Source organism: Phoca vitulina, unplaced genomic scaffold (genome assembly GCF_004348235.1).
Source record: "Phoca vitulina isolate PV1807 unplaced genomic scaffold, GSC_HSeal_1.0 scaffold23, whole genome shotgun sequence".
NCBI classification, from domain to species: Eukaryota; Metazoa; Chordata; class Mammalia; order Carnivora; family Phocidae; genus Phoca; species Phoca vitulina.
The window spans coordinates 28,083,506-28,109,173 of record NW_022589726.1 but is presented as its reverse complement, the minus strand read 5'-3'; the positions used below and the strand labels follow the sequence as shown (position 1 = coordinate 28,109,173).

General features: G+C 36.7%; 1 protein-coding gene across 4 annotated transcripts in view; it reads left to right on the top strand.

The window, feature by feature from the left end:
- PDZRN4 (PDZ domain containing ring finger 4) overlaps window positions 1–25,668 on the top strand; it is a 343,940-nt gene that overhangs the window by 297,939 nt on the left and 20,333 nt on the right. For all 4 annotated transcript variants that reach the window (XM_032420376.1, XM_032420379.1, XM_032420378.1 and 1 more), the window contains one exon: window positions 25,546–25,644. In XM_032420376.1, the coding sequence (XP_032276267.1) occupies window positions 25,546–25,644 (99 nt within the window). The remainder of the gene's footprint in view (window positions 1–25,545; window positions 25,645–25,668) is intronic.

The window sequence follows — 25,668 nt, the reverse complement described above, 5'->3', positions numbered from 1 at the left end:
TTCTGAACTAGTGGGGAGAATGGGACTAGCAGAATCATCAGTGTGCATGACACCAACACCCTCTTGTGTATCCAGAGACTCCAAGCTCAGAATCTTGCTGGTTCAGAGTTGCTCTAGAATCAACTCCTTGGTTCTCATTCTTTGTTTGAGCTTCAGGCTTTAATGTGATCTCTTCTGCTCCAGAGATTTCTCACAGTTTCCAATCCACGAAGTGTTCTTTTTCTTCTTTTAAAGCATGATTTTTTTTTAATGGATACTTTTCTTATACATTCCTGGGTTTGGGAGCAGGAGAGGAAATTATTAGTCTATGTTAGCTTCTATGTATACTAGTTTCTCTTTCAACTTTTGTCTCCTTTCTTCCAACTTTGCATGTCTCTCATGTTAATTATGTGTTCAGTATTTGTCTGTTGAGTGACTTTTTTGTTATTGTTTTTAAAAAGTAAGATGAACTAAGTATTAGTTTTGTTTTTAGACTAGAATAAGGGCAACACTAATAGTAGTAGTAGCAGTAGAAAGTGGAAGACAGGGATAGATCAGAAGCATATATCTCAGAGGCAAGTTTGAAGACTTGATAATTGTTGGAATGGGAAGGATTAAGGAAAGGCCTGGAACAATATTAGATGTTCTTATTAAACATAAATTACTGCAAATTAAGGAAATGTTTGCCAATATTTACTAATGGAGTAAAAAGTGTATCATAACTTAAGTTTCATCTATACCTTACATCAGAAACTCATTTCAGACCTTAATTTTACAACTTCGTGCATGTTGTACTCAATGATTTAAAACTGTACCCTAAAAACTGTGGGTGAGAGTATACATTGGTGCAGCCACTATGGAAAACAGTATAGAGGTTCCTCAAGAAGTCAAAACTAGAGCTATTCTATGATCCAGCAGTCCCACTTCTGGATATATATCCAAAGGAAATGAAATAACTGTCTCAAAGAGATTATCTTGGAAACAATCTAAGTGTCCATCGTTGGATAAATGGATAAAGGAAATGTGGTATATGCATATGATGGAATAATTTTCAGTAATAAAAAAAGAAGGAAATACCTAGTGCTCAGTGAAATAAGTCAAAGACAAATAACTGTGTGTGCTCACTTATATGTGGAATCTAAAAGAGCCAAACTCAAAGAAATAGAGAGTAGGATGGCGGCTGCTAGGGACTGAGGGTTGAAGGAGATGAGAAGATGTTGGTCAAAGAGTACAAACTTGCAGCTATAAGATGAATAAATTCTGGGGGTCTAATGGTGATGATAATTAACAGTACTGTATTACATACTTGAAAATTGCTAAAACAGTAGATCTTAAATATTCTCCCTACCAAAAAAAAAAAAAAAAAGGTAATTATGTGAGGGAATGGAGGTGTTAAGAAACCTTATTGTGGTAATCATTTCACAATATGCACAAATCATCATATTGTACACTTTAAGCGTACATGTTGTATGTTATCATACATGTTATCAACATACAATATGTAAGTGTAAGCTTTTTTCCAGCTTTATTGAGATTGATAATAAAGATTGATAATAAAGAGATTGATAATAAAGCTGGAAAAAAGCTAATAAAAAAATAAAATTCACTCTAAGTTCTCAATCCTTCTGCATGCAAATACCGATCATGGTACTCCCATAATATATGATTAAACATGCAGGATTTTTACATTTTTACATTTTATTTTTCATATTCCATTCAATTTTGCTTTTAGAGCAAAGATTTTGAAATGACTTCCACTTCTACTGTGAAATGAAGATGTTTTCCTTTCATCTGACTGGCCCAGTTAAGTTCAGAAATACTTTTGAGCAATATGATATTTCAGATGCTGTGTAAGCATTGGAGAGCCAAAAATAAATAAGATACTGACTTCCGTCAAGGAGTTCACAGTCAGATGCGGAAACAGAAAGTCATATATAGTTACACTACTGTGAGACATGCGCCATAATATGCAGAAGTGGTACAGAGAAGCCAGTGACTCTTTGAGGCGTGGTCGGAGAGGGAATGGCACCTGAGAAGAATCTTGAACAAGCAGACGTTTAAAGGGAGAGCAAGAGCAAACACGCGAAGGCATCAGCAGGCATAGCCGGTTCAAGGAACCACAAATAGTTCAGTCCAACTGGAGAGTTAAGTTTTGAGAAGTAAAGAAAGATACAGGATAAGGCTAGACAAGTAGGCAGGGCCAGATAAGGGAACACCTTTTTTTTAAAAAAATATTTTATTTATTTATTTATTTGAGAGAGAGACAGGGAGAGAGAGAGAGAGCACAAGCCAGGGGAGGGGCAGAGGGAGAGGGAGAAGCAGGCTCACCTCTGAGCACAGAGCCCAATGCGGGGCTTGATCCCCGGACCCCAAGATCATGACCTGAGCCAACGTCAGACACCTAACCAACTGAGCCACCCAGGTGCCTGGAAACACCTCTTATATTGTAATGAACAACTTGGACTTTATACTACAGGCCATGGAAGACAATTCATGTTAGAAGAGGCTCGATGGAGTCAGATTGGTGTTCCAAATAGACCCAGTTTTGTAGGCGTGTGTAGGACCAATTTGGAGGAACGAAACCCAAAGAAGAGATACAAATGAGGGGTCAATTTCTATGGGCCAGGTATGAAATGAAAAAGATTGGAACTTAGGTGGTGGCAATGGTAGAGTATAGAATCCAGTAAATAAATAGTTGGCTTTTTTAAATAAGCAAAACTTATATAGGTGGACCATTATCTTTCCCCTGCATGACAAGTGGTTAGGAGCCCTATTTTCTTTACAGCCAGCTTCTAACCAAAGTCATTCTGGCAAACTTGACATCCGGCACGATCTGTCCTCTTTAATAAATGTCCCAGGGAGTCAAGACGGTCACCTGTCAAAATTGATAAGTGAGGCAGCAGCAGGGACGGCTGCCTTATTTGTGAGGGCTCAGCAGCCAGCGCATCCAGCCTGTTTACCTCTAGACTGGTCTGTCTCGCTCCGAGACTTTTCTATTTCCACCCAAATAGCCCCAGAACGCATTGAGGCTATGCCTACCCATGTGAGCTATTCCTTCCGGGGTGGTCTGCAAATGTGGGAGGAGGATAAAGAAGCTACTTTCATTAGGCTTGTTTCACAACTGAAGAGTTCCAATAGCTTTAAAAGGGAAAGTGTGAATTTGACCAGTTCTCTGTAGGCATTTAGCAAAATAGGTAGTAAATTCTGTGAAATAGAAAAGCCCAAGGGATTACTGGGCAGTGTACTTCTAAAATCCTAAAATGCTCATTACCTCATGCATGGAAGGTATCTGAGGAATAAGGAGCCATTTGTTGATTAAAAGGACTTAGTCTGAACAATAGAGTGGCTGGTGTTTTTAAATTAAATACACAGGAAGGCACTTAAACCTCATCTTCTGCTTTTGTGAAGGAAAGAAATGAGAGTCTCAGAGGATCACCCCCGCGCTGATGAGAAGTCCACAGCACAGTTCTGTACAATAAACTTTTTCTTTCTCTTCTCTTTACTAATGGGATTGTGGTTCTCTATGTACATGAACACATTGCTTGCAAAATCTAAGAAGGAAAGAGCCAAAATCTGAATAGAGAAACAGCAGGACTTTGGTCTACCCATGGTATGCTCATTAACAAAACTTCCATTCACGGTGGAAACTCAAAACTTCTTAACATGGACATTTTCTTTAAATGAGATGCTTGCAGTGGCTAGGAAAACTCTAATTATGGCAGGCATCCCCTACTTCTCATCACCAGACCATCCTGCCTCACATTATTTACTTTAGGAAACCGTATTTTGAAGCTTAAACTCATCTTTTTTTCTCTAGAAAGCAACTAATGATTCTTTGAAACTACAGTGATCTTTACCTTCCATCACACGGCGGTGAATTGCAAGGTGTTCCCCGTCACGCAAGTTTTCAACAATTGTTATAACCCTGGCAATGTTTTAAAGGTTTTGCCTTTCCTCTGTTGCAGATATTTGCCCAATTGACAGTTGAAATTCAATTTTTCATTGAGTTTTTTTTAAGTCCTTCCTATCATACGTATGGCCTTCACATTCTCCTGCTGAGATTATTCCAAGACCTAATAGACTCCATCATTAGAAAACATTTTATAGTACTCAAATTGGCTTTCCTTATGTTGAATTACATCCAGTGTTTCCTCTCCATTGCCCATTATAGAAGTAATTTGCAGAATTTCTGCATTTTAGCCAAGAACATCCAGAGGGAGTGTCTGCCTGGGGTGCTAGATACCAGTGCTTTGCCAAGCTGGAAAGGACAGGGCCCTAGGGCTGGTGTATGTCCCAGAGGACTGTGTTTGTGTATTTCTGAATTTCCATGTGTACCTAAATTACTGTCTCTATATATTACACATGTTTCTTGTCCCCCTTAATAAATTCATGGACATACATGCTTGCATAGGCCCTTTCCCACATACTTACTTGTCCTACATTAGATATTGAGGTAAATTTGGATATGCCTAGTAGTATTAAAAGACTAACAGAATAGCACTTTAGTGCTACAGTAAGATGTGCCCATGTGCCTTCATTTGTTTGTAAAAACCGTATCCCTAGTATCTAGTATCAGACACACTTAACAGTGTTTTATAGGAGTGGTATTGGGTTTTTGCATTCATTCATGGAATGTTTATTTTTTACATCATATGGGATAGTATAAAAGAAATGAGTATAAAATAAATATACAATCTCTGCCCTCAGTAAATTAACATCTATTATTCACTTTAAGTGCACAGATAACAGTTACCCGTTTCCTTAGAGAATGCCTATGTTTAGATGAAACATGGACAGTAAAAAAACAGTATATATATATATATTTTGGGCTGTACTCTCTCCCCCAGTTGTTTGGGTTCTTCCAGACACCTCTCAAAATCCTTCCAGAAGCTTCTGAGAATCCTCAGGGTGGGTCTTCTATGTGCTCTCAAACTGTCTTGTTGCTACCCAATAAAATCTGACATTTTCTTTCCTTCTGGCTTCAACTGTGATGATCATATCCTCTGCTGGACCTAATGTTCTTGATGCCCACTCTCTTTCCCTCTTTCCAGTTCTGACTGGCCCACACAGGTTGCTCAGGTCACTGCATACACACCAAGCTGTGTTGCAAGAGTTACCTCAAGGAGAAGTGATGGTTGTCTATCTTTATGCTTCTGGTGTCATAAAGAGCTAAGATATGTCTTCTGTATTCACTTTCTCTATTGTATTTTTAGGATAATGGCATAAATCTGTAATGGCAGATCTAAAAATAGTCTCAATAATGCTATGCTACAACATCAACTTGCCTCCAAACAGAGATGCAATAAACACCTGTCTAGTCAACACCCAGCTGTAGAAAAAGAACGTTACCCTGACATTGCAACCCTGTGCATGCCTCTCACTAATCCTGTCTCTTTAACCTCTCCCTCAGAAGTAAGCACTATCCTGAATTTTATGCTTATCATTATCTTGCTTATCTGTATAATTTTGTGACATAAGTTTGTAGCTCTAAATAATCTGTTCTTTAACTTTACATCTTTAAGCATTTTTGCAGCCATACTGAATGTATTCTTCTTAAAGCTGTATTTTTTTATTCAGAATTATGAGCCTAGTTTCTGGTTGATCCAAGTTGTTACGTATAGCTGTAATTCACTAATATTCACTACTATTATAGGATTAACATTTATGAAAATGGCATAGTTTATATACTCACTTGGTGGACATTTGAGTTGTTTCCAGCTTTATAATATTACAGTGTTGCTATGAATATTCTTTCTTGTATAGACTCATGTATAGTAGAGCTTTCTAGGGGAACTCCTGGGTATAAGATATGCACATTCACTAAGTAGTGAGTGCCTGAGCCGATTTTAACTCCTACCAACAGTGTGAAGGTGCTTCTAGGCACCACATTCCCAAAAACACTTGGCATTTTTAGACTTATGATTTTCTCCAGACATAATTTTCTCCAGTTATCATATTGTGATAGTTTTCTCCATGTATCATATTGTGGTTGTTTAAAATCTCCTTACTCCTAAAAAAATTAAAATAAAATCTACTTTCTCCTGATTATTAATAAGGTTGAGCATCTTATACGTTTATTGGCCTGTTCAGTTTTCTTCTGTATAATGCCATTTTGGTATTTGCTCATTTCTATACTGGTTTTTTATTGATCGATTTTTTAAAAATTCTTCATATAACGAATTGTGAAATCAATCCTTTATTTGTATCATCAATATTATTTCTCAGTTTGTGACTTGTCTTTTCACTTTTTCATGGTATCTTATGCTAAAAAAAGTTCCTAATTTTAATATCATATAATATGTTAATATGCTTCTTTATGGTTTATGCTTCTTGTATCTAGTTTGAAAAATCTTCCTGCTTTTATTTTGTATTCTAGATTTTTAAAAATAATTTTGCTCTTCACTTTAATCTTTGATTCACACAGAAATTTTTTTTCATATTTTTGTTATTTTTTTGTTGATGTGGCGTGAATGAATGAATAAAGGAATCTCAAAAAGATGAATGGGTGAGGAGAAATATGAAGAGGAGGGAAGTTAATTATTTTTGGCTTTTTGAGTTTTTAATTCTAGTTAGTTAACATACAGTGTTATGTTAGTTTCCAGTATACAATATAGTGATCCAACAATTCCATACATCACCCAGAGCTCATCATGACAAGTGCCCTCCTTAATCCCCATCACCTATTTCACCCATCCCCCCCACTCCCGCACACAGAGATTCTTTTTTATTATGGTTGGAGCTTGGGGCCCAAATTTATTTTTTTTTCTATATGGATTACATGTTCTCTTAGTACTACTAATTGGAAGTCCACATTTTGCTTGATATGTAATCACAACTCCATCTTAAATCAATTTAGTTTCTGTGTAGGTGTAAGTCGGTTTCGGATTTCTCCTGTCTGTTCCCTTGGTCCAGTTTGTCAAATTGCATGCCATACTATACTGTCTTAAGTTGTACTGTAGCTTTATTTGAAGTCCTGGTAGCTGACTGGATAATCCTCTTACCTTATTCTTCACAAGTGTCTTCATTCTGCTTTGTCTTTTGCAGTTCATGTAAATTTTTTAATTAGCTGTGCAAGTCCATAACAATATTATAGGGATTTTGAATTTGTTCATCAATTTGGGAAGAATGAACTCCTTATGGTATTGATTCTGCCAATTCATGAACATGAGCTCTCTTTTTCTCTAGGTCTTTAATATCTTCCAATAGATTTTATAATTTTCTCCATAAGGTGCCTACACATCTTTTCATTAGCTTTATTCCTAACAATTGCTATTTTTTTCTGCAATGTTCCATAGTAGATAAGAGCACAGACTCTCTAATCCAGTTTTTCTCTTTTCTAGTTGTGTTACCTTGAGTAAAATCACTTAACCTATTTGTGTCTCAATTTTCTCATAGGTAAAATGGGGATATTTGTATACCAAACCTTTAGAATTATGAGAATTAAATATACTGTAAAGTGCTTAAAACACTGCCAAGCACAAATTAAATTTAATGTGTTTGCTATTACTGTTAAGGAGAATTTTTTCATAAATGATTAATTCATACTTGAAAATAATATATATACTCTGCATTTATTGAGAATACTATTCTATAGCTATACATTAGATCAAGCTTGTTAATCATATTGTTCAAATAGTCTATATCCTTAAACTTATATTGCCTAATTTATCTATCAGTCAACATTATAGTGATAGATTCGTCAAAATTCTAATTCTATCATTTTTGCTTTCTACAACTTGAAGTCATAATTTGAGGTGCATCCAAGTAAAGAATATTTATTTCTTCCTGGTCGATTTAACTTTTCTTAAAAAAATTATGTAGTGACTCTACTTCTTTGATGATCTTCGTTCTACGATATATTTTATTATATTGTTAACATAGCTACATCAGCTTTCTCTTAGTCTTTCATGACATACCTTTTGCCACTTTTACTTTCAGCTTTTCTGAACTGTTATTTTTTACATGTGTTTCTTATAACCTCTTGTTACAAGTGTTTTTTGTACAATTTTTGTATAGCTGGATTGTTGTTCTTTTGCCCTAGTGGTGGTGGTGTTTTGCTTGCATTTCTATTTTGTCATTTTATGTCTTTTAGCCATATCATTTAGTCTATTCATATTTATTACAATTATTTAGAAATTTGGGCTTACTCCCATTATTTGTTATATTGCAATTCATTTATTTTCTCTCTTCTGTTTCTTTTTCATCTTTTATGTGGCTTGATCATTTATTTTTCACATTCCATATTTTCCCTTCTGCTGGATGAGAATATATACTATTTCTGTTCTTTTAGTTCTTATCTTAGAAATCTTAATTCATCAATTTTTATAATTAGGCAATGTTTTAACCCTTCTCCTAAGTAGGAATACAGGGACTCAAGAACACTTAAACTCTAACCAGGTCCCTCCTGATTTATATGTTAACTTTATAAGCATTTTAAAAATTTTTGGCCTTATTTTAACTCTTTAAACCATTATACACAATATAACTTGTTATATTTATTTAAATTATTTTTTCTTTTCATTTCTTTTTGCATCTCAGACGTTACACCTGAGTTTGCCTTCTGACCTTGAAATACTTCTTTTAAAGTTTCCTATAGTAACAGTGTGCTCTTGGCAAAATATTTTAGGTTTTTGTTTATCTGAAAATATCTTTATTTTACCTTTGTTCTAAAAAAGGTGTTTTCCCTGGGTATAGAACTCTAAATCAGCAGATCTTTGCCTCAGCATAACAAAGATACCATCCCTCTGTATTTTGACTCACACACAATACAGATACAATTCACAATAAAGACACTGATTCCTTAATCAGTGGATTAACAGTTGTCATCAGTTCAGGAATATTCTCAGTCTTTATCTCTGTGTTTCTTCTATTTCCTGTTTTTCATTTCTTTGTCTCTGAGTGTGCGTTCTAGATAATTTTGTCAAGTCTATCTACTAGCTCGCTAATTTCTAATTTGAGTAATTCTCTCCTCAGATATGTCTAATCTGCTGTTAAACACACCCATTAAATTTTAATTTCAATTATTATAGTTGTTATTTCTATGATTTATGCTTTATATCGGTTATTTTTATGCCCATTCTTTACTCATATTTGCAATTCTATTTTTTTCATGTTAAATTTCCCTATATATATTTGCAATGTCTTTCTAAATAGGACACCTGTTTAATTTTTTTTCTCCTGTTGAACCTCACCTGTGTTTTATGAAATTTGACTGCAAGCTTATTTCTATTCTAACTTTATCTCTGGACTCTTTGAGGCCTGGGTTTCTCCCAGAAAAGTGTAAATGTAAGTTTGTTCTTGCCAATATTTATCATGATCATTCCCATGTTATAATAGTTCTTTGGAGTCAATATTCCATTGTTTAGATAGTCCCTTATTTAAGAACTCCCATATTGTGGACATTGAGGACATTTATGATATTTTGTTATTATAAATTATGCAGTAGTGAACAGATGCTGATATACTTCAGGTTAATTTTGATGATGTTTTTGTATGTAGTTACAAAACCAGACTGCAGAATACATAATGCTGTGATTGAAGTTCATTTTCAAGTGGCCAAATGATCAGACTAATCTCATTAACAACAAATAGAGAAATATGCCTACTCTTCGAAGGCCAAGGAAAAAGCAGTTTCATAAAGCAGTTGGGCAAATAACCATAAAATAATTTTAATAAATATGTTAAGTAAATAAAACATTTAAAATTAACCTGATCATTTGTCTATCCAATATCATAAAATACTTCTCAAATTCCTTTAAAATGATATAAATTGGCATCTTGATTATACAAACATACAATTATATGTCTACGCATCCATCACTGGGAAAATTACACCATGTAGAATAAAAACCAATACATATGTGTGAGCATACATACATTCTTATGAAAATTTACCAGCTCACAAAAGTCTATAACAGCATTCATTTTCCATTTTTAAAAATAGATGGTAAGATAATATCGGTGCTGTTACAATCCACCATTAATTATGAGTCCTATGGGGACAGATAAGGAACTGTGAATAAATTTAGAAAACATGTATATATGGGAAACAAAACAGATGAACATATGGGAAGAGAAAAAAAGGAGAGAGGGAAGCAAACATAAGAGACTCTAAAGAGAACAAACTGAGGGTTGCTGGAGGGAGGTGGGTGGGGGATGGGCTAGTTGGGTGATGGGGATTAAGGAGGGCACTTGTTAGAATGAGCACTGGGTGTTGTATGTAAGTGATGAATCACTGAATTCTACTGAAACCAATATTATACTGTATGTTAACTAACAGAATTTAAATAAAAAATTTGGAAGAAAAAAAGCAAAAACAAAAATATGTGCATATGAAATTATGCCATTCAATGATGTTATATACGTTTTAGGGGAGCTCCTCCAGTATTTAACAATGTGCATACCTCCCCAAAATGAACTCTCTCCCTTCTAAGGATGAGTGTTAAAATTCATACCTTGCTTCTTGATTAAAAAAATGTTTTCATCAAATAGCTTGAATTTTTTGGAGAAAAGGTAAAATGTTGAGAAAAGCACAAAGCTTTAACTTCAACATTTTATGACCTGTTGTTATATTTTGGAATAGATCTATTTTTAGGGTTTAATTTCCTTCCTTAATTTTTAGGGTTATATTTTGGAATAGATCTATTTTTAGGGTTAGATGAGAAGTATCTATAGGGATAAGTAGACACATTTAGTTATATGAAAATGCTACTTTACTAAACAGTAACAGAAAAAAAAACCTGGGGAACGATTATTGTGACATTTATGGGATCTTGACAGGTTTAAAAATCTTGTACCTTTTCCTGTTATCATGACCATGGGAAAAGCTCCCAGCCCCACTATAAAATAGCTTAGAAAAGATTTGCAATAATAGCCCAGTGCTTCATTAGAAAAGCCTGTATTTCCTGCTTCGGTAACCAGCTGATGGAAATAAAGTTCATCTTGTCAACAGGTTTATTTATTTCCCATTCTTCTGCTTTGCTAATCTTCCTTTTATGTTTCCTTAATAACACATACTGGAAAAGTTCCTGAATGCTTTTCAAATAAAAAGAAGTTCTGAGGAGGATTGACAAATTTCTGTTGTGTCAACATAGACACGGGCGTCTCCCAGTCTGGAACTCAATGTATAATATCTGAAAAAGATAAATGTAGACCCTCCTTTCCTCATTCATCAGATCAGGAGATATTCAGGTCTACTAATTGGTTTTAATGCATGTTATTAGAATTTTATTGCCAGTACAATAAAGACACAGTGCATTTCATGTATCATAATAGACTGGCATTAAAAAATAACTTAGGAGAGCTGGCTCCAAAAAGAAGGGATAGAAAAGTAAAAATCTAGAATTGGTGCTATCAAATGAGTTCTTTGGACACTGGGGTCGTGACCAGCGGCAAAATGTAGAACTTAGCAAATAGGAAATAATGCATAAATTCAGGATCATCTGTCGCCTACAATTAATCAGTATGTATTTACCAAAAAAATATTATTACACACATGCTACTAATCTGGAGATGTGGAAGTCCAAGCATCTTTTAATAAATGATCTTGTGGATCAAATTTCTTACTGATCATCAAATGCTGGAATAAAGTACCATATTTTTGTGTGGTCATAGTAGGGCAGGCAATATTTTGGATTTTCGTAATAAGAAAAAAATTTAATTCACTATTTGGTCATATTTTTAATTGGTGTCTTAAACATTGGGTATAAAAATATGATATGAAAAGAGTCCTTGTTTTGATCCACTTCCAGGAAAAATGTATTCTATAATATGTTTTATCACATAAGATCTTTGTAGTTTCTGTGCAACTTTTACACTTAATCTGCCCCACCTGTGAAGGAAACAGTGGATTTGCACTATTTTTCACAAAAAAAGTCATTGCATATCAACATATTGACACAACATGAAACATGATAAATGGAATATTAGCTGATAAATTTAGATTAATACTCCATGCAAGTTCAAAAGATAGCTTTTGTTACCATGTCCTACATGTTTTCCTTTCATTAACCTTTAGCCCAAGTTCACTGTAAATCTACCATCTCTACTAAACTCTACACCCTTTGGAAGAGTCTTTCAGTCCTACCAAACCTAAATATGGTCCTTCTTGGGTTTATCTTCTTTTTTTTCATGTTATGTTAATCACCATACATTACATCATTAGTTTTTTATGTCGTGTTCCATGATTCATTGTTTGTGTCAGATTACAGCTCTGTACCTCTTCATTCTGCCTTCTTCACCACTTTGTCCTTACCCGTGTATCCTATCTCCCAAGGGGTAGGGAGTGTCTCACCCTCTGTGCCAAATACTGAACAGGGCTTACAATATTCCAAATAGTTGACAGCTAATGACATTGTTTCCCATTAAGATAAAGCAGTGATAACCATGATACCTTGTCATCTGAAGTTGATATTTATAACCTATTTCAGTCCTAGGTTACTAATTTCCCTAGAAGATGCTCCTGAGGATCATTTGTGAATGTTTAGATTTTGCTTTTTCTTTCTTTCCAGTGCTTACTCTGCCACTTCAGGTAGCTGTAAATGATCTGTACAGACCCTTATATTGAGGTAAAAGACATTTTGCCTTTCTCAAGGAAACGTCTGTACATTGATTACCCCCTGCTGACTGTTAACAAGTTTAAGCAGGAGATATTATTGCCTCCTCCACTTTATAAGTAAGGAAACTGAGACAGGGAGGTCAGAGTGAAAAATGTGAGGCTTCAGAATGATTTCTTTTTTTTTTACTTTGAAACAGCATCCAAAACAGTAGATTGTATCTCTTTAGCTGATCTCCTTTACTGAAAACATGGCCAGCTCAAAAGCATCACAAGAAGTACAGCCATTGAATGAGGGACGACCAAGGCACAAAGGGTCACCCTGTCCTTTTCCACTATTTACTTTGCAGAAAGCACATGGCTAATATCAAAGAAATGCTGTTAACACCCTCTTTTGAAAAACTGATTTTTCAGTAATTCAAAGAAAAGATAGCTTACAAACTCCATGAGTGGAGATACAATAAGGACAGCAGGACCAGGTGAATAGCTGTATTATCTAAATGAGAACACGTATTTGAGCCTCTCAGGGAATGCACAGTACTTTTCTATAAAAGTTAGTGTGCTGTTCCCCCTTTTTAAATTTACTGTATAGGAAGGGATGAAAGAATACTAAAAAAAATTCAACTCATGCCCTTCTCTCCTAGAGTCCTTTATTCATCACCCTGATTCAGTGTATGGTGCAGCTCACGTCAGCTGCTCAACCTGGTTCCCGCCTACACACATCCCACCTGCATACAGAGCTTCAATCAGCCTCTGTCGTCCCCTGCCATGATTTTGGCTTCTCAACACACTCTCCTCCCTACACACTCCACCCCCCACTCCATGTCCTGGGAGAGAATGACTTAAAGAATAATAGAAGAACCAGGGAGAGAACCATGGAAAAAAGCAATTGTATGACAGTCAGGAGGCCTGGTTTCCACTCAGCTCTGCCACTGAATTACCCTGTGAACGTGAGAAAGTCATTTACATTGATGGATCAGAGGGCAAGTTAAACTGTGGCTAAAATCCCTTCCAAATAATTCTATGAAATAAATTGATTATATTATTTCCTTAAAATTTAGTCAGTATTAAAATAAAGCAGAAGGAATTTGTGCTACTGCCTCAGTTGAATATCAGAAAAACAAGTCTTTACTTTCCCTCAGTTGTCCTAATTTCATAACTGTTCGTGGTTTATGTATGAAAGAAAGCCTCACATTTTTCACTCTGACCTCCCTGTCTCAGTTTCCTTACTTATGAAGTGGAGGAGGCAATAATATCTCCTGCTTAAACTTGTTAACAGTCAGCAGGGGGTAATCAATGCACAGCGATTGGCGGTTTACCCAACACAGCAAATGTGAGCCATTGTTGTTGTAATTCCCAGGGTTAAAAATTAAGGGAGTGTGGTTCCAGAAAATATACGAAATTTAAGAAAAAAGTAGTTATCACACATCTGATGAGTGCCAAGATACATAGTGATGCCAGATCAGTCACTCGTCTGCAGAAACACTTCCAAAGGCTTCCCACATCACTTGGAGTAAAGCCAAAGTCTTTATAAGGCCTGCCAGGCCCTGTGTAGTGTGGAGCCCCTTCACCTCTGTGATCACATCTCCTACCCAACCCACTCTCCCTCAGCTCTAGAGAGATTGCCATCTGACTCTTCCTCCAACTTGCCAGGCACACTCCTGGCATTTCCACTGGATGCACCTTCTGCCTGGGTTGCTTACCGCACATGACCACATGGCTAAATCCCTCATCTCTTTCCTGATTCTGTTCCAGTACCTTCTCCTTGATGAAGCTCACCCTGACATCCTATTTAAAATTGTAACCCTTCCACTTACCACACTATCGTGAGTTCTTTTATGCTTATGCCTCAGTCTAGATAATGAGCTCTTAACTGACCACTGTACTAGAAAAGTCTATTGATTAAAAAAAACAAAAAAAAAGCTTTCAAGTAAAGAAAACAAAACAAAAACCTGTGTTCAATTTCTGATTTAGAAAAATAGTTGCTAAGTGACCTTAGGTAAATTACTTAATGCTGGCCCTGAATTTCCTTATCTATAAAGTGAAATTATAATATCTACTAAAATTAACTGGAACTGTGATCCAAGAGACAGAAGACACAAAACAAATGCTTAAAGAAAGAGAGGAGATGAAGTGGCATACCAAACTGAAAATGCCAAGAGTTTGCTCTTTCAGGCATAACTTGGTCTGAGGGCTCAAATGATGCCACTAAATTTCAGTCTTTCTCCATCTTTTGGCTTTTATCTTTTCTTTGTTAAACCCATCCTCAGGCTCTGTATATTGTGGTAAGATAAAGCTTTGAGATGCTCTTGATCTACATTCTTGCCGTTTTAATTACAACAGGAAAGACAAGTGTTCTTTTCCCAATAGTTTCAACAAGTCTTGAGACTAATTTTGATGGGCTTGAACTGGATCAAATACTGATCCCTAAAACAATCCCTACAGCTAAAGAAATAAAATACACTATTTTGCTACCATCTAGGTCACATGCCTACCCCTGGAGCTGGAATTGGGCCTGAAAACCTATAGAATGGGAAAGAGAAAGATATAATTCTGCACAAGAAATTTAGGGTCATGCTTCCAAAAACAGAAAGTGAATGCTGAGTGGGCCAGAAATTCCTATACAATGTATAGCCCTGTCATATTTTTGTAAAATTAAATGAAATATTATTTGTAAAACACTGATGAATAGCGTTGATACATAAACACAATGGTCGATACATAAAAGTTTCTAATGCTGAACACAGTTCTGGGCATATAGCAGGGGCTAAGAACATGTCAAGAGAATAAAATAAATAAGTAAAAACTGAATCTGCTAGAGGAATTCTTAGAATGAGTAATTTATAGATAATTTTGCTTAATTTCCAGTTAACTCTAGTTAGTTACAATCTCTTGTTGGCAGAGACTGTAAGAAATTAAGTCACATCTATTGTTCTCACAGCTTTCTGAATGTATCCTACTGAATCTAATGCAATCATACGAATATAGGAAATGTAGAAATACAAATACAATACAGACAGAAATATAGAAAAAGGAATTTTAGCCTATATCCCAACCCACTATAGCAGTTAATTCATACAAATATAGAAAAGGCAATTTTAGCCTACACCCCAACCCACTATCGCAGTTAACTCACCCAACAAATGAATACGGGGCTTCACTTAAGTTTTCAGACTATGCTGGCTCTGGGAATGTAAACAAGAGGGCATGGCACCATCCTTAAGAGCTGTATTTCTTTGTTTAACACCTAAGGATTGTAGTATATAACAATAAACATAGCAAAGACCTGTTTATAGAATAGGAAAAAAAAAAACAGACAATTTTAAAAAGTAAGCAACTTAGTAAAATACAGATTTCCTAATGAAAAAAAAAAAAGAATGAGTGATAATAATTTTCAAGAAGTTAGTAAGCATCAGTAAAATTCTGATAGAGAATTTTAGGGGCCCTACATAAGAAAGAGGGATGGGGAGGGATACCACCTAGAAAGTATCATTTAAGCTGAGAACTCAAAAGGAGAAAGAACTTTACATGGAACTTGAGGAAGGAGCTGTTGAGAATTCAGGCTTGGCCTTTTAGTGAGAACTTGAATCCCAGCTCTGCCTCTCACTTGCTGTGTGAATTTGGGCAAGTTACTTAACCTCTCTATGCCTCGTTTTCTTCATCAGTAAAATGAAAATAATAGTAACTGTGTTAACGACTGGTAAGACACTACTTTCATCCAAGCTCTCATTTCCTCTTGCAAAACTGGTAACCTTCCCCACTAGCCTTCCTGACTCTTAACCCCTGCAGCTCACCCATTATGCTACCGCTACAGCCATTTTTCTCCACTGCAAATCAGACTGTGTTACTTCTTTTACAGTGACTCCTCTTTACTTTTTGTAAAATCCAAATTACTTAGTATGGTGTGCGCATCCTTCCATGATATGGCCCTTGTCTACCTCTCCAGTTTTTTTTTTCCACCGTGACCCCTCACCCACCCTAGTCTTAAACCCTTAGGTTCATACACATTAACTACTTAAAACTGTAACATGCATGCTGTTTCCTATCTCTGTAACCCTTGTGTAGTCAGTGTTCTCTGCTTGGAAATTTGGTCTTGGTAAACACCAGGGTCAATTCTGTTATCTCTTCCAATGCACTTTTATTAGCTTTTTCCAGCAGGCCCCAACCTAGAGCAGACCACCATACCATATGTATTGGATTTCCAATTGCCTCACCCCATATAAATGATAGTAATGCTTTGTGGGTGTGGCATGGCAATGGGAATGATCTAATAAGGAAAGAGAAACTGATAATACAAGAGAAAGGGAATAATTTAAAGAGAAAAGGTCTTGAAAAATAAAACATTTTAAAAAGAGGAGTGGTTTACATAGCATGAGTGGAGACATTGGCCTTTGAGAGAGTTGGGCCTCTCCCTTTCATTGTAATAGAGGGACAGCCCACAGGATTGATACAGGTGAATTTAGGTTGATACACTGAGCAGAAGGAAGAAGGAGCAGTTTCTATTTCATGGCTTCTTTTTTCTTCATGAAGCATAAGATAGGATACTACCTAAAAGTGAAGGGAGAGAAGACACTATAGCAGAAATGCAGAGAAAAGAGGTATAAAATACCAGTCTGGGAGAGTGGAAGGTTGAGGTGATAATAATCTTCATCCAATGGGCTCTGAGGCAAGGTCATCAAATGAACGTGGGTAGGTCCTATTGGAAATTTGAGATAAAGAGGAGCAACTTGACAAGGAAAGTATAATGTGATTGTCGGACAGCATTGATGGTCCATTTGACATCTGTGGTAATGAATTTACAGTGAAAGAGTCAGTTTGGTCAGCATGGTTGTGCATTTTCCTCCAGGGCCATGCAGCTGCTCAGGTGGGAACATAGGGAAGTGATATCTGGTTTTACCCATGATTGCCTTCTTGCCGGATGATACGGTGGAAGCAAAGAACCACAAGGGAGTTGTAGATTTTTATTAAAGATTATCATGGGTAACTGTGATTCCAAGCTGTTCAAGGAGAGAGGGGAGGGCATGAGGGAATTATTGAATGTGAAAAGTGAAAGAGCAAACATGCTAGAGTAGGAATAGGAATCTGTGCTGATCAGACAGTAGAGCACTAAAAATGGTATTTTAAAAGAAAAGCAACTATGGCAATAAGAGTTCATGAATAGTCTTTTCTATACATTGTTTATGACATGTTAAACAATTTTGAGGGAGACCCCCCCCACCAAGAACTAACATATAAATCAGAAAATCCAGCCACAAAATGATGGTAGGTATTTAGCAATGCCATTAGTAAGCTAATAAATGATCATGTTCATGTCTGTTCAAAACTCAAGAGTCACCTGTGAATAATCCTGGATTTCAGGATTTCTACAAAGGTAAACCACATGATCCTAATACCTAAAAGCAACTGCAGTTTTCTCAAAAGATACAACAAGAAAATTACTGATATAAACAGAAGTTTTCCCCTAGTTTCACATGCCATTGGTCTTTGTTTTAGACAAAGCGGGACTGGGTGAGAGCCCATCAAAGAACAGCTTTCCATGCAGTTGGCATGATTCTCTAGTTGATGTGGTAGAAGTAACTACATAGTTGAAGTATCACTTCTCATCTACCTTGAATTTAAGTCTCCCATTTCTATTCCTGGTCCAGAATTGATGACATAGACTACCAATTACTGGCTTCATGAATCTACCCTCCCCCGATTAACAATACACACAAAATTAATATTTCTTTGTTAAGGTATAAAATCCATTCAAAATGAGTAATTTATGACTTCCTAAGATGACTCAAAGCCCACAGTGAGAAGCAGACAGCCTGGGCCTAGAAAAATGTGACTTCTTTATTTCCCAAAGAATCCCAGAGACTTCCTAAGAGGAGAAAATTGGGATATTAAAAGCTGCCTGCCTGCAAGGTTGGTTCAACATCTGCAAATCAATGTGATACAATACATTCATAAAAGAAAGAACAAGAACCATATGATCCTCTCAATAGATGCAGAAAAAGCATTTGACAAAGTACAGCATCCTTCCTTGATTAAAACTCTTCAGAGTATAGGATAGAGGGTACATATCTCAATATCATAAAAGGCACCTATGAAAAACCCACAGCGAATATCATTCTCAATGGGGAAAAACTGAGAGCTTTCCCCCTAAGGTCAGGAACACGGCAGGGATGTCCACTATCACCACTGCTATTCAACATAGTATTAGAAGTCCTAGCCACAGCAATCAGACAACAAAAAGATAAAACACATCCAAATCAGCAAAGAAGAAGTCCAACTCTCACTGTTTGCAGATGATATGATACTTTATGTGGAAAACCCAAAAGACTCCACCCCAAAACTGCTAGAACTCATACAGGAATTCAGTAAAGTGGCAGGATATAAAATCAATGCACAGAAATCAGTGGCATTCCTATATACCAACAACAAGACAGAAGAAAGAGAAATTAAGGAGTCGATCCCATTTATAATTGCACCCTACACCATAAGATACCTAGGAATAAATCTAACCAAAGAGGCAAAGAATCTGTACTCAGAAAACTATAAAATACTCATGAAAGAAATGGAGGAAGACACAAAGAAATGGAAAAACGTTCCATGCTCATGCACTGGAAGAACAAATATTGTGAAGATGTCAATGCTACCTAGAGCAATCTACACATTCAATGCAATCCCTATCAAAATACCATCCACTTTTTTCAAAGAAATGGAACAAATAATCCTAAAATTTGTATGGAACCAGAAAAGACCCCAAATAGCCAGAGGAATGTTGAAAAAGAAAAGCAAAGCTGGTGGCATCGCAATTCCGGCCTTCAAGCTCTATTACAAAGCTGTCATCATCAAGACAGTATGGTCCTGGCACAAAAACAGACACATAGATCAATGGAACAGAATAGAGAGCCCAGAAATGGACCCTCAACTCTATGGTCAACTCATCTTCGACAAAGCAGGAAAGAATGTCCAATGGAAAAAAGACAGTCTCTTCAACAAATGGTGTTGGGAAAACTGGACAGCCACGTGCAGAAGAATGAAACTGGACCATTTCCTTACACCACACACAAAAATACACTCAAAATGGTTGAAAGACCTAAATGTGACACAGGAGTCCATCAAAATCCTAAAGGAGAACACAGGCAGCAACCTCTTCGACCTCAGCCACAGCAACTTCTTCCTAGAAACATCGCCAAAGGCAAGGGAAGCAAGGGCAAAAATGAACTATTGGGACTTCATCAAGATAAAAAGCTTTTGCACGGCAAAGGAAACAGTCAACAAAACCAAAAGACAACCAACAGAATGGGAGAAGATATTTGCAAATGACATATCTGATAAAGGGCTAGTATCCAAAATCTATAAAGAACTTATCAAACTCAACACCCAAAGAACAAATGATCCAATCAAGAAATGGGCAGAAGACATGAACAGACATTTCTGCAAAGAAGACATCCAAATGGTCAACAGACACATGAAAAAGTGCTCAACATCGCTCGGCATCAGGGAAATCCAAATCAAAATTTCAATGAGATACCACCTCACACCAGTCAGAATGGCTAAAATTAATAAGTCAGGAAACGACAGATGTTGGCAGGGATGCAGAGAAAGGAGAACCCTCCTACACTGTTGGTGGTAATGCAAGCTGGTGCAGCCACTCTGGAAAACAGTATGGAGGTTCCTCAAAAAGTTGAAAATAGAGCTACCATACGACCCAGCAATTGCCCTACTGGGTATTTACCCCAAAGATACAAATGTAGTGATCCGAAGGGATACGTGCACCCCAAAGTTTATAGCAGCAGTGTCCACAATAGCCAAACTATGGAAAGAGCCAAGATGTCCATCGACAGATGAATGGATAAAGATGATGTGGTATATATACACAATGGAATATTATGCAGCCATCAAAAGGAATGAAATCTTGCCATTTGCAACAACGTGGATGGAACTAGAGGGTATTATGCTGAACAAAATAAGTCGGTCAGAGAAAGACATGTATCATATGATCTCACTGATATGAGGAATTCTTAATCTCAGGAAACAAACTGAGGATTGCTGGAGTGGTTGGGGGGTGGGAGGGAGGGGGTGGCTGGTTAATAGACATTGCGGAGGGTATGTGCTATGGTGAGCACTGTGAATTGTGTAAGACTGTTGAATCACAGACCTGTACCTCTGAAACAAATAATACATTCTATGTTAAAAAAAAAAAGACGATAGCACGAGGGGTAAAATGAAGGGAGGGAAATCGGAGGGGGAGACGAACCATGAGAGACTATGGACTCTCAGAAACAACCTGAGGGTTCTAAAGGGGAGGGGGGTGGGGGGATGGGTTAGCCTGGTGATGGGTATTTAAGAGGGTACGTATTGAATGGAGCCCTGGGTGTTATACACAAACAATGAATCATGGAACACTACATCAAAAACTAATGATGTAATGTATGGTGATTAACATAACATAATAAAATTTAAAATAAATAAAAATAAATAAATAAAAGCTGCCTGCATTTCAGAACAATATCATTGGGAAAGAAAACGTAGTTGAGTAAGGACCTGAGGTTAAGGATGTTAGTGAAAAGATATGACCATCTGCTCTCGCTTTTACCCTGCTGTCTCTACAGAAACATGATTTAGTTAAAAGGTACAGCAGCTTCTTATGGGTGTTTGGAAATGGAGTGTGTGAGCCTGATGTTGTCCTAGTGATGTGGGTATTCCAGGATTTTGTTATTTATTTCTTAGTAAGTATTATACCTGGTTTTCACTATTGAGGAGATAATGATATTGAAGCAATATTTTCATAGTAAACTCTCTAGCTTCCCTTAGCTGTGGGAGTTAAAGTTTTTATACTTCCCACTAATTCTTTTTTTTTTTTAATAAATGTTTTGTTAGAACAAGTCAGCGTGGCATTCCACTAGTTACTAATCAACATTACAAAATGTAAGACAATGATATATGATTAATACTAATCTTGTATAGTAGTACATTTGTTGTCTGATAAATATAAACCAGGAACACAAATAAAAGAAAAGGATGATATCAACACAAGAGGCCCCCCCCCCCCCCCCCGCCAATCTCCCATGATTGTCAGTTGACAGTTGACATCAGTGACCGTCCTGTCTGGCCCTGGGTTGTTTCAGTGGTACTGACTGCCTCTGAATTTTCTTTTCATGGCACGGGCCTCCGAGCTCTCTAGAGTTTGCAAACAATTTGCCTAAAAAGCCATTGTAGACACTTTCAAGCCTCAGTTCTTCCTCCACCAACAGAGCCTATTTAGAAAGCAAAAGTTTTTTCTTTTCTTTTTAAGTTCCCTGTTCCTCCTTAGACCCAATCATAAAATATATAAAAATTTCACAGTACTGTAGGGCAACTGATTTATGTATAGATCCCATTCTTTCTATGACTGGAAGGATGTTTCACAGCAAGCTTTACTAACTAACCTTCTCCTCCACCCTCAATCTCCATGCGGTCAGTTTCTCACAGGATTAGGCACTATGATTCTATTTTTAAAGGGACTTTATACATGTTTCCAGAACATAGCATCTTAAAGCACATTTAAGCCAAACGAATGTAGTTTTACCAGGTATATGAAGCTATTCTTCCACTCCAGTCACACAGGTCTTAAGGATGGCTAGCAGGGCCATCGTGCATGCCTGGCTTTGATTCGTATACACCTGAGAATTGTCTGTGGGGAAAATGTACAGAGGTAGCATTTCACTTTTATGTTTTTCATCAAACAGCTTCCTAGTGACAGAGGGAAAGGTATGAAAGTTGTTAGGGAAAACATTCTCTATTACCAGGAGGTTGTTTCTTCAGAAGTCAGAGGCTTGTGTGCTTTGTGAAAGGAATACTAAATTAAACCTGTACTAGAGACTTTCTTTCAGATAATCAGGCTTTACAAAGCCACCTTTGCCTCATACAAACAAAATGCTCTACAGGTAGATGCTTAGAAGTTATTTTATCATAGAATTAAAGGAACTTTGATTCTAAAATGTATGCTTCTGTGTACTAATGTGAAATATGCAGTGTCTGAAACATTCTCAACCAAAGAAAGAATGACAAGTCCACACTTGGGACTGGTGTTGGATGGTTTGTGGGATCCAGGAAATCTCACTTGAGTCTCCCTCAGAGACTGGAATCCTACCACCTCAAGTTTAGTCCTTTGAATTAAGGCTTTGTATTTTCAGTCTTCATTAATATGAACCAAACCCTAAGTGGGCAACATTTAAAATAATTATTAATCCAAGAAACATACTCTTAACTATAGAGAATGAACAGATGGTTACCCAAAGGGAGGCTGGGGGGAGGGATGGGTGTAATAGGCAATGGGGATTAAGAGGACACTTACCAGCATGAGCAGTGAGTACCGCATAGAAGTATTGAATCACTGTATTATATACCCGAAACTAATAGAATACTGTATGTTAACTATACTGGAAGTAAAATTATAAACGTAATAAAAAATAATTATTAGTGATGATCTCTTTAAGAAATATTTATCACTTTTCTTTACATACTAAGAGCTACTTGTGAGAAAGTAGAAGGTAACATTAATTGCCCACTTTGCTAGGGGATAGGTAGAGAAGATGGCAAACCTGAAATTCCGCTGGCTGCCTACACAGGCAGATCTCTAGCAACTCCAGACAGTTAGAAGGAAATAGGAGGGTGTTGAGTGTCTTAAACGTGGGGCATTAAAAAACAAAGATGTTATAGGTAACTTCGAGACCTATTCTGCAGCTTTGCTTAGGTCCGATAGGATGACAATATTGAAAAATTATGTTGACCTCAGGATCTTAGTCTTCTTTCCGTTGTGATTCTCAAGTTGATGCTTTGATTTGTGGTACTGAAGTCTTATGCCCTCTGTATCCTCATAGGTTTGTTCCATTTTATTGCAGAATATTTTCAGTGTGCATCTCCTAAACAAGCACCAAAACCATGCTGCAGCCTTGAGAATGTCGAGAAAACACTTAACAAAACAAGGCTCCCTCTGGAAATGTCTTCCCACAGCACAGGGACTTTCTCCCCCGCTATCAGAAGGACACTGAAAGTCAGTGCACAGCTTTGACTACAGCTCCTCATTTGCTTTAATTTAAAGGTCCCAATCTCAGTTCCTTATGGAGTGTTTAGGTTTCCTTGTAGGCCTCTTAGGAATCATAAGCTTCTCTACTCCTTAACCGTATACTTCATTGCTGTAATTGAAGCTCTTTTGTTGCTGTAATTTCTTCCTAATGTTACAGCTTCAGTCAAGTATTTTTTTTCCCTCTGGAGGCATTAATGATTGCCAGTTTTGAAAATACCCTTGCTGGGTATGTACTTTTTACTTCCGGTGCCAAATCACACCACTGTTTCCTATTCTTCCTCAAGGTGAGAGGACTTTCCACCTTTTCTTCTTTACCGTTTAGCATACACCATGCCCTTTTTATCCACTGTAGTGGAATTTAGAGTATCTTTGCCAACCAGTTACAAAGTCGTTCTTCATAGTTTCATGGAGTTCACCAATTTACAGTACGTATCTCAGGACAGAGGGTCTAAATTTTGTTTAGTTTGCTATCAGCTATGAAATTATTGGTCGCTAGAGCTTATGATAGTCTACCCTTGCTAAGGATTTACCTATGGTTTACAGCATGTCGTTAAAATAAATGGTTATTTTCCAATGACAAGGCCTGCCCTGAGATACAAAATTGAAAGGGAGGATCCTTCTTCAAATGCAGCAGAGTGTACTGGAGAATATCCTCTTGTTTGAAGTTAAGCGAGTTTTTCTTTATTTAATCCTGGTAACTATTTCTAATAATACACCATTAAATGGATGCTGATTATAATCAAACTTCATAATCTTCTTTTCATTCACGTACACACATGCATACGCACACATACACACACACACACACACAAAACCTATCTCCCATTAAAGGAGGAAGACTGCTTAATTATTGTTTTTACAGAAAGTTACAAACATCAGGAAAGATCTGAAATAGAAGCAGCCACCCGTTAGCCTGGATTTACTGAGTGCCCACACTATGCCTATCCCTATTCTAGGACCTGGAGAAAGCTCTAAGCAAGGCAGACAAATTTGCAACTCCCACAGAGCCCGAGTTCCAGAAACTTAATCCAGACTTCTCTTCCCATTTAAATTTACTTTGTTTTATCTTATCTGATATTTACCAAAGGACCTTATATTCTTCATCCAATAGGAACAAGTTCTCCATGGTGAGAACACCAATTTGTCTTTTAGTGCTTGGAATTATGCAATTTATCCTAAAGTCATCTGTTTCTGAGAGTAGTACAAGTCTATTTCATTATATAAAAATGAAATACACTGAAATTTATTATTATTTTACTGAACATAAATCAGGAAATAGATTCAATATACATTACCTAAGGACTGACATTTCAAGCCCCTTAGCCATGTGTTTCAGTAAATGTGTTTCCATGTTCATTTACTGCCTCATTTTGAATCATTGCCTGTTGATGTCTCTCCCTTCAGCCTGGATGAACCATTTCATTCCAAGGGTGAGAGATTCTACAAAATAATAGAAAGCCTTGGCCTGAGCTATACAAAACACTTGCTGATTATCATATTGTATAGAACTCAAAAGAGGGATTGATACAGGGCCCAGTGTAGTCTTTTTTAATTTGAACTTTGTTTTGTTTTATTAAAATACAAATAAAATCACAGTAACTCCCAGTATTTTTATGAACATTTTTCTACTTACTTTGACAGTCTCAAATATCTTACTGATTGATGCATAGTTTACACTTTATTGTATAATTTTTAAGCTTTAAGTTTATGATTTGATACAAAAGAATTGCACTTTTCCACCTGTACAATGAAAATTTGAAACATTGGCTTGAGTATACAGAAATACACATTGAAGGTACATTCGGATGATTTTGGTAATGTAAGTTAATTTCAAATGTTGGGCAGTAATTATGAAAACCTCCCAGGGCGACCCAGAGAATATCAGTGAGTTCTCCATTCTGCTGTGTGATTTCTTTCTGAGATAAATGTCGTTCTGTGTGTGTTTTTCTCTCAGGAGGTCGAGCTGTGTCGTGTTAGTAGTCAAGAGAAGCTGGGCCTGACAGTCTGTTACAGAACGGATGATGAAGAAGACACAGGCATTTATGTCAGCGAGGTAAGAAATGCTGAGGAGGAGAGG